The sequence below is a fragment of the Schistocerca piceifrons genome, chromosome 4 (genome assembly GCF_021461385.2).
Source record: "Schistocerca piceifrons isolate TAMUIC-IGC-003096 chromosome 4, iqSchPice1.1, whole genome shotgun sequence".
Lineage (NCBI taxonomy): Eukaryota > Metazoa > Arthropoda > Insecta > Orthoptera > Acrididae > Schistocerca > Schistocerca piceifrons.
Window position 1 is genome coordinate 802,919,472 of NC_060141.1, and position 10,474 is coordinate 802,929,945.

Below are 10,474 nucleotides of genomic sequence, written 5' to 3' on the forward strand. Positions count from 1 at the left end.
TCCGGCGTGATCTGCTAATCAGCAGATACAGTTGCTCTTTGTCTACCATGTCCGTCCACCCCTTCGATGACTCCTCCTTCGATGACTCCTCCTTCGATGACTCCTCCTTCGATGACTCCTCCTTCGATGACTCCTCCTTCGATGACTCCTCCTTCGATGACTCCTCCTTCGATGACTCCTCCTTCGATGACTCCTCCTTCGATGACTCCTCCTTCGATGACTCCTCCTTCGATGACTCCTCCTTCGATGACTCCTCCTTCGATGACTCCTCCTTCGATGACTCCTCCTTCGATGACTCCTCCTTCGATGACTCCTCCTTCGATGACTCCTCCTTCGATGACTCCTCCTTCGATGACTCCTCCTTCGATGACTCCTCCTTCGATGACTCCTCCTTCGATGACTCCTCCTTCGATGACTCCTCCTTCGATGACTCCTCCTTCGATGACTCCTCCTTCGATGACTCCTCCTTCGATGACTCCTCCTTCGATGACTCCTCCTTCGATGACTCCTCCTTCGATGACTCCTCCTTCGATGACTCCTCCTTCGATGACTCCTCCTTCGATGACTCCTCCTTCGATGACTCCTCCTTCGATGACTCCTCCTTCGATGACTCCTCCTTCGATGACTCCTCCTTCGATGACTCCTCCTTCGATGACTCCTCCTTCGATGACTCCTCCTTCGATGACTCCTCCTTCGATGACTCCTCCTTCGATGACTCCTCCTTCGATGACTCCTCCTTCGATGACTCCTCCTTCGATGACTCCTCCTTCGATGACTCCTCCTTCGATGACTCCTCCTTCGATGACTCCTCCTTCGATGACTCCTCCTTCGATGACTCCTCCTTCGATGACTCCTCCTTCGATGACTCCTCCTTCGATGACTCCTCCTTCGATGACTCCTCCTTCGATGACTCCTCCTTCGATGACTCCTCCTTCGATGACTCCTCCTTCGATGACTCCTCCTTCGATGACTCCTCCTTCGATGACTCCTCCTTCGATGACTCCTCCTTCGATGACTCCTCCTTCGATGACTCCTCCTTCGATGACTCCTCCTTCGATGACTCCTCCTTCGATGACTCCTCCTTCGATGACTCCTCCTTCGATGACTCCTCCTTCGATGACTCCTCCTTCGATGACTCCTCCTTCGATGACTCCTCCTTCGATGACTCCTCCTTCGATGACTCCTCCTTCGATGACTCCTCCTTCGATGACTCCTCCTTCGATGACTCCTCCTTCGATGACTCCTTCGACTGCTGGTATGGGGAGCATCCCACTTCTCCTACCTCCTGAAGTTAATCTGCCGGAGCACTAGCCGAAAGTTAACTTCACACTCTCTGCCACGTTCTCGATGGGTGTGATCCCGTAACCACCTTTGTGTCGTATGGCGACTCGTGTTCAACTTCATTCGCTTTCTAAGGAAACCACTCTGGATTCGCTGCAAGTTCCTCGACTTTCGCACAGAACATTGTGTACACTGATGTCTCTGACAGACCATGGTGTCGGGTGTGCCTTCGTAATGGCCACCGACGATTTTCGGTATCAGCTTCTGGAACACTCCTTAGCATTCACAGCAGCGCGCCGAATCGGGCCATGCAGTACATCCGGTGACACAGGCTTTTAATTGTGTCATCTCCTCAGACTCTCTGTGCCCTTCAGAGCCTCTGTGTGCTGTACACAGTCCATCCTTTAGCGCAGTAGGTCCAAGAAAGCCACTAGTTGCTCACTCTAGATGGGGCCACTGCGATGTTTATGTGGGTTCCTGGTCACGTCGGTCTGACGAAAACGAGCCTGCTGACACTGCTGCCAAGGATGCAGTCCTCCTACCTGGGCCCGCTGACTCTTCCATTCCTCCTGATGGTCTCCGTGTTGCCCTCTGCGAGCAGGTGGTGTCCCTGCGGCGTCACCGTTGGTCTTCACTTCACGGGAACAAGCTTCGGGGCATTAAGCCTCTCCCAGCGGCTTGGGCGACCTCTTCTCGGTACCCTCTTCGTGAGATCATTTTAGCTGGGTTGCGTATCAGGCTCTGTCTTTTGAGGTACCGCTATTTGTTAAGTGGTGCTCCGCCACCACTTCGGTCAGGAAATGAGCACGAATGTCCTTTTTTAAGCACTTACGTTCTACCGTATGTTTGCCATCTGAGTTATCGGCCGTTTTAGCGAAGGACGCACTGGCTGTCGACTACGTTTTATTTTTTATCCGTCGTAGCGTTACGCTGAAGGACATTTAATCTTTAATTCAGCACCTCCCTTGTCTCTATGGCGTATTATGTGGACCTTTCACCAAAAGGAAGTTCTTGTTCTTAGCTCTCTTTCCTTCCATCGATTGGGCTTGACGGGGAATCGTTTTTAACTTTTTTTCTTATTAGTATTCTAAGGTTTTGAGATGGGTGGATATGACCTTCGTTTGTGATACTGATAGCTGATTGCGTTTTGTTTCATGCCGCAAAAACAAATGTCACATCGCCTACCCCTACAATCAAGTTGATTTGCTTCAGCTCTATCTCGTTACAAAACACACATCTGCACCGACACACATCGTATGAAAATATTACATTTACTTTACACAAGATAACTGCAGCTTCTAAAACTTGCCATTTATTACAGCCAGTGTGTGATTCTGGAATATGTCATGTCAAAATTTCACTGGTTATTCTCCATGAGTGTGATTTACATTGTAGTTCCCCACAGATACTGGTAATCCACCGTTATATATAGTTACCAAAATCAATTTGTCACAACACCCTCCTGTGAATGCAACAACACTGTCTAGAAAGCAGTCCAGTATGCTAATATTGACATCATAGTACTTAATTCTCGGACTGTAATCCTTTGGCAGCACTTTGCATTCCGTAATTTTCACACAAGACGACTTTGGTCAAGCCTTTCCCTTCGACACGTTATGGGATCAGCTGAAATTGTGACTAGACGCAACATGAAATATTTATGTTACATACGCATAAGCTCTGCCACAAAAGGACATAGGGAGCCATTCAACTCACAAGACGCTACCCAGCTTCAAAGTGTCAGCAAAGGGAACAAACATCACGAACTACCATTTCTTCCACATGGCAGCAGTGAGCATTCAGGTTTAGAATTTGAAAGCGGTTAATAAATATCTGTTCTAGTTTTGCACTACAGTATCTCCCTATCTGTGTGACAACTGATCAGCATATCACTGGCAAACAACTACAGTTACCAACACACAAGCTAACCTGCTTCCTCTATTCATATAGTCTCTGAATACGGGTTTTCTCATGATCATTCATTCATACATCTACATCACAGTATAACACTAACGTCAAGTAAAGCTGTCCTGTGTACCCATGGATCAGTCACAGCTCTAACACTGGCTACTGTACTGAAAGTGGCGCAATGTCCACTCTGCAAAACCATCCATGCCTGATATGGAACTACACTGGTGTGTTTCAAAGTGTACAATACGAATGCTCTACTTGATCGTTTATGAGGCGATTATGTATATTCTCGCAATTAAGATTTTCTTCTATTCTGGTGGAGTTACATCAAGTACACCACATGTAAATTCAGATAAAAATCAGATAAAATCAAATAACAAGTGTCCTACATAGAACACCACACATTTTCCGCTCAAAGACTGAATCGTGCAGTATCGTTTACAAAGTACCATTGCAATAGTAATGAAATTTGTGTTAGCGTTACTGATGGCTCTGCAAAATTATTCAACAGTTTAGAAAGTGTTCAAAATCTGACACCAGCCACAAACAGGTTCATTCATTTCACATACTGGAGAAGTGTGTTTCGTAGGCATGCCTATGACACTAAGGTGCAGATGTGAGCACTATGCCAACGCTGGTGCTGCCACCCATTGGCAGCTCTGTAAAACTGCAGCTGCTCTGGGGGGATGCTGAGAGTATGCTGCACTACAATCTAAGTTTGGCGTCACCACTTATTAACAATCATATTTCACAGTAGTTGATTGACAGATTAGCGCTTGGTAAGTCTTGTGCCCCTTGTCACGGCACAGCAAAGCTAAGCCAGAGTCGAGACATGTTTGAATTTTAGTATACGTACCGCCGAAGCAAGTACATTCCAAGTACACTGAGAAGCTGCATCTGTGGTTATCATATCGCTTCAAAGGATACAGAGAAGATTAGCATGGCCCCTATACGAGGCGCAAAATCGTGAACCGTTACACAATGTTTTCGCAACGTCACTCTGACGTTAAGATGTCTGAGGATATAAGTAGGTGATGAGAGACAAGTTTCGCTTCATATTTGCACTCATTTGTGACTACTTACGCCTTAAATTTACGCAGGTCTCGTCTACTTACCTTTATTCACAATATATCATGACAATACTGCCAGCCAACCTTTCACTCACCACGGTGTGCATTACAAACTTGTACTCTAATGGCAAGACAGGAAGCGCTACAAAACCGCAGTTACACTGTGCACACCGACACAGCTATTCGTCACTGGCTGCACCGAGCTGTGTGGGGGCAGTCGTCCCGGGGTTCTCTCTCAACAGGTTCGATTTTTCGGGTGGTGGAGAGGCGTACACAGTGCGTTTGTGGTAAAGAGGTGTACAAAACAGGTTTTGGTAGTGTTGATAGAGCAACATATTGAAAAGGTTCTCCTGTCATTTGTCTTTATGTAGGGGGCTGCGGTCTAGGGGCTGGTGTCAGTTGACAGGTAACCATGGTACTGAGTTTAAGAATTATTCGACAGAGACATGAACATACGACTGAGGAATACTGGGTGAGCCAATAGAGCTGTTATGGGGCGGGGGAAAAGGCCCACTTCGAATCAGCAGTTTCGTCTTGAGTACTGTTGGAGTGGAAGCGTACCTGATGGCTATTTTTATGTGGTGTTTCTTCATGTGGATATAGGGGTGTGGTTTGTTGGGGAAGGGGGGTGGTTGTGGTGTTGCGTGAGGTAGTTGGTGTGTATTTTTGTTTGTTTGTTTCTTTGTTTGTGGTTTTATGGGTCAGTATGCACTGCTTTCTGGGCGGGAAGGCGTGCCGGTCCCTTGCACGAATCCTCCCGGCAGATTAGTATCGAGGTCCGGTGTGCCGGCTAGCCTGTGGATGGTTTTTAAGGCGGTTTTCCATCTGCCTCGGCGAATGCGGGCTGGTTCCGCTTATTCCGATTCAGTTACACTGTGTCGGCGATCGCTGCGCAAACACTGTCTCCAAGTACGCGTACACCATAATTACTCTCCCACGAACACATTGGGGTTACACTCATCTGGTGTGAGACGTTCCTGGGGGGGTCCACTAGGGGACAAACCGCACAATGACCCTGGGTTCATTGTGGGGCGGCGGTGGGGTGAGTGGACTGCTGTAGCCTGTTGTGGGGTTGTGTACCACTGAGGGCTCGGCGGGGACGAAGCCTCTCCGTCGTTTCTAGGTCCCTAGTTCCATACAACACAATGCGTCTGTATATGTGTGTATTTGTGGGAGTGTGAGAGTGTGAGTGAGGGGGGGGGCAGGGGGGAGAGAGAGAGAGAGAGAGAGAGAGAGAGAGAGAGAGAGAGAGAGAGAGAGAGAGAGAGAGAGAGAGATATGGGGAATCAGTCTAGGTGTAGGCACGAGTTCATTCTTTTATTCTAAGTGTAATAAGTTTTGGGTTTTTTATGTATATTTTATTGATTTTAAGTGTGGGATTTTTGTTTACTGTTCCTTTCAGTATTTTAAGTTTGTTGGTGTTTGGGATACCAGCTGTTATTTTGGGGGAAGGGTTATTCGGATCCTGGTACCGAACAGAGTTGCTCACGTCAACTGGATATGGGAATATCGGCTCCTGTAGATGAGAGGGAGGGGGGGGGGGGGCTTTATTGATATCCTGGTCCAAGGATCAAAGGTGCTGTTCTAGTTTTAATAAACATTGATCCACGTTCCTCCTCCCATGATCTAATTAAGAAACATAAATCACAGCAAGAGATAGATCTATTTAATTTACTTTGATCCACTTACGCAATGTTCTTGTGCAGATCGATTAGTTTTTATGGTGTTGTGAGGTTTTAGTTTTTGGCAGTTTTGAGCGGTCTTTCCAGATGTTGCCTACTAATCGGTGTTGTTTTTATTAGTGAATTTTTAATTTCTCCCCGCCCAAAGCCTCCTGTTTCCCGCATTTGTTTTACTTGTTTTATTAGGTTTTGTGAATGTTGTGGACCGGGTTTTATTTGTAATTTCGCATGTGTTGTGGTACATAATGGGTCGCCATCTTGGATACGCTCGAAATGGATGTTTCCAGCATGATGATGACGTCAATGGTCATAGCACATGGATGCTATCGCTGTCTGTAGTAATATCACTTAAGCATACCTGCCTGTGTCTTCAGTCACTACCCTTCACCTAAAACCGGCTGTTACACTAAATCCGTTGTGCAGGAGCATATTAAAGTGTCCCAGCTTGGGTCACTTCCACAGTAAGTCAGTTGATTATACTCAAACTGATTGTGGCAATAAATTGATTTTTATGTTCACAAATATAAGTTCTGCGATCGGTTAGCAGTTCAAAATAAATACAAAAAAAATGCTTATTGAAAATGAAGGAATGACTTCTTTCACAATTTAAAGTTCATGGAAAACAACAAAAGTAAACCTCTGTGTGGGACTATCTTCGGGAAAGTTTACAGCTCACGGTTCAGTGATTAGCATTGCTGCCTCTGGATCACAGTGTCCCTGGCTCGATTCCCGGGCGAGTCAGGGATTTTCTCCGCTCGGGGACTGGGTGTTTCTGTTGCCCTTATCATTTCATCATCATTCTGGAAGTGCCGAGACTGGAATTGAAAAGATCTGGAACTTGTACTGGCGCTGATGACCACTACGTTAAGCGCCCCACAAACCAACGTCATCATCGTCGTCTTCTGGAAAGTTCTCTGCAGACGAGACAGACTACCTTCTTAGACGTCAGTGGTAGGCATCTCACGAGTGGTTCCAGGAGTTCCAACCGGAGCTGCAGGTTATGATGCGCAGTCGTCGCTGGTGGCAAGGGCTGCGTCGAGTCCAGTTGGTGGCGTGGTGCTGGCGACCTCGTTACTCTGCTGGCGGTGATGGAACTGCGAGGACAGCTGTACCCATGTGGCGGGTAGCTACCAGATAGCTACTGGTCTAGCAATGTGGGCTCGAATTGGCGGAGGAAAGGCGTGGCGGATGCAGCGAAAGGTCCGTAGATGGGGCGGCCTCTACTGCTCTTACACGCGACCTCTGAAGTAGCCTGCTTCTTGCAGGTCGGGCGAAATTCGGCTGACTTTGGCTGGTGCACCAACGGAACTGGAGCGATGACCCGCATAGCGGTGGCATTTTGCGGGTTGGCGGTGTTGCAGGAGACCGTAGAAACACGCCACATATGTTTAAATTTCACTGGTTACTCTCCACGAGTGTCATTCACATAGTAGTTCCCACAGGTACTGGCAATCTACCATAGTATTCGGTTGCCAAAATCTGTTTTTTACAACACTCACCCAATGAATGTCACAATATTCTCTGGAAAGTAGTCCAGTAAGCTACTATTGACGTAGCAGTTCTTAGTCCTCAGACAGTAATCCTTTGGCAGCAGTCTGCATTTCATCAGTGTCATCCAAGTCGAGTCTAGTCACAACTGCAGCTGATGAACCTCTCATACCGCGTCGAAGATAAAGATCAGACAGAACTCCACTTCCAATATCCGTGTGTTACAAATGCATAAGCTCTGTGACAAAAGCAGATACGGAGCCATTCGAGTCACAAAACGCAACACAGCTTCAAGGTTTCAGGAGAGGAAACAAACACCATGAACTACCATTTCTGGCACATGCCACACGTAGCCTCTCAGCTATGAACCGGTTTCAAATACTAAACCTACCATTCTCCAGTTTTCACATAATGTGACAGTACTCAAAACAAGTGCTAATAGCATACGAACATAGGGAACAAATACGACACAGAACTGTAAGTCCACAGTATTGGTGAGAAGTTGAGAAAATGGTCTCGAAACACATGTGCTACAAAACGCCACTGTTTCCTGCGCATGTACCCCGCACACAACGGGTTGTCCTACTCTGAATCAGGTGGTCGAGCAGCTGCTGGGGTATAGCCGTCCATTCTTGCACCAGTGCCTGTCGGAGCTCCTGAGTTTCAAGACGTGCAGCGATACGTCGACCGAGAGCATCCCAGACATGCTCGATGGGGTTTAGGTCTGGATAACAGGCAGGCCACTCCATTCGCCTGATATATTCTGTTTCAACGTACTCCTCCACGATGGCAGCTCGGTGGAGCCGTGCGTTATCATTCATCAGGAGGAAGGTGGCACCCACTGCACCCCTGAAAAAGCAGAGATACTGGTGCAAAGCGATGTCCCAATACACCTGACCTGTTACAGTTCTTGCCTGGCCAGCAGGTCTTAATGAATCGGAGAAGTTTTGATAGGACTTTGTCTTCAGCCGTACGTTTGACGATGAGTTTTGCACCCAGTGGAAGCTGTGCCAGTGGGCCCCTCTAGTTGGCAGCAGATGGCCGGCGTCCGCGTCAAATGCTGGATCGTCCTCTGCCGGGAACCGAGGCATGAAGTCCGCGTTCGCGTGTTGTGCTGCTGAGCGGTACTGTATGTCGTAGTTATACTCTGCCAGGAATAGCGCCCACCGCTGAATTCGGCGAGCCGTCCTGGGGGGTATGTCGGCCGACGTTCGGAACAGTGGTACCAGAGGCTTGTGGTCCGTCTGCAACACAAAATGTCGTCCATACAGGTATTCGTGGAACTTTTTCACTCCGAATACTATAGCCAAACTTCTTTCTCTGTTTGGCTGTAATTGCGTTGAACTGTTCTGAGAGACTTTGATCAGTGGTCTGGAAAGACCCAAAGCGTTTGTCTCACATGGGAAAGGACTCCTCCGACCCCATAATCGGAGGCGTCTGCTGCTCGTACCAGCTGGTCTGTCGGATCGTATGGACAAAGACATAGTTTTCAATAGTGCCTTCTTCAAAGCCTGGAAAGCATTGTCACACTTGGATGACCAGTGCCATTTTACCCGTTTGCCGAGAAGGTGGTGTAGTGGTTTCGCTATTGCAGCAGTGTGGAGAATATACCGCCCGTAATAATTAATTTTCCCCAAAACTGATTTAAGCTGAGCGGTATCCGTGGGTGGCGCCAGTTTCTGGCGATCCTCTATGTACGCCGGATTGGGTTGTATGGCTGAAGCACTAAATATGTGGCCCAAGTATTCCACTTGTGGCACCCCAAAAACGATCTTCTCCACGTTATATTTGAGATTTGCCTCTTGAAATACCGCAAATACTTCCGGAAGGGTTCGTATGAGGTCCGTTGTGATCCGGCCTGTGACAATGATGTCGTCCAAATAATTTGCCGTGCCCGGGATGGGGTGGATCAGTTGTTCGATGAACCGCTGGAAAATCGCCGAAGCACTAGAGATTCCGAATGGGAGGCGATTATTTCGAAACAACCCAAAGGGTGTGTTGATTACTAGTTTTTCTTGTGTCTCTTCGCCGATCGGCAGCTGCAGGTATGTGTCTTAATTCTATTTTCGCCAAGATTTTTCCTCCAACGAGTCGAGTGACAATTCTTCGCGCGTTGGAATAGGGTAGGATTCGGTGACTGTTTGCGGTGACTTCAAACGCACCATCTACGCACAGATTCTGATCGCCCCATTCGGTTTCTCTATTGTGACGATTGGCGATGCCCATCTACTGCTTGCTATGGGTGATATGATTCCTTCATCCTGTAGTCTCTGTAGTCCCAGTTTTAGTTTTTCACGGAGTGCGTATGGTCTGGGCGGCTTTTGCAGAATTTCGGGACCGCCTGGGGTATAAGTGCAATGCTTGCTTGAAAATTTCGTACCCGGGCTGTTGGGAGTCGAAAAACAGAAGGAAACTTTTCCTGAAAGTGCGCCGTCAGTTCTTCGTGTGGGACGACATTAATTGCCGGCTCCGCGTCGTGAATTTGCATTCAGAGGGCGTGAAAGATGTCCAGACCAAGAATGTTCGTGGCAGTTGAGCTGGTAACCACCAGAATGTGGCCTGTGACTGTCTGACGGCCGTAGCTGATCTGCGTTGTGAAAGCGCCATTGACCAGAATGGTATCGTTAGTGCAGCCCTTGAGCGTAGTCGTAAATGGGCTGACAGCAGGGGAGCTTAATTTTTCGTACGTCGGTTCATTGATGATTGTTACTGCCGGCCCTGTGTCGGTTTGCAGCTTGATGTCCTGACCGTGGACTTTGACCGTTACGAACATCTTGTGAGGCGAGGGTGGCATCAGTGCGTCGACTGTCGCGACGTCCTGTGGTTCCGAACCCATGCCAGAAGCAGTATCATGCGTGACGTCCACATCCACCTTATCGGGTGAACGACAGACTTCTGCCTTGTGACCCGTACGTCCGAATGCTGTACATCGAACTCTGCGGAACCTGCAGTCTTGTCTATTGTGCTTGATAAAGCAATACTTGCAGAACGGGAGAGGCTGTCTGCGCCGTTCTAATTGTGGTCTGCGCCTAACGTTAGTCG

At 47.9% G+C, this 10,474-nt stretch overlaps 1 protein-coding gene and 1 pseudogene across 1 annotated transcript in view; one reads left to right on the forward strand and one right to left on the reverse strand.

Annotated features, from left to right (window-relative positions):
- The window catches only part of LOC124796208, a 32,328-nt gene extending 22,060 nt beyond the window's left edge, over window positions 1-10,268 (reverse strand). The window contains exons 1-2 of the mRNA XM_047260299.1: window positions 10,095-10,268; window positions 87-1,231 (exon numbers count right to left, since the gene is read on the reverse strand). Coding sequence (XP_047116255.1) covers window positions 87-1,231; window positions 10,095-10,268 — 1,319 coding nt within the window. The remainder of the gene's footprint in view (window positions 1-86; window positions 1,232-10,094) is intronic.
- On the forward strand, window positions 4,082-4,178 carry LOC124796976 (annotated as a pseudogene).
- Window positions 10,269-10,474: the final 206 nt, after the last annotated feature.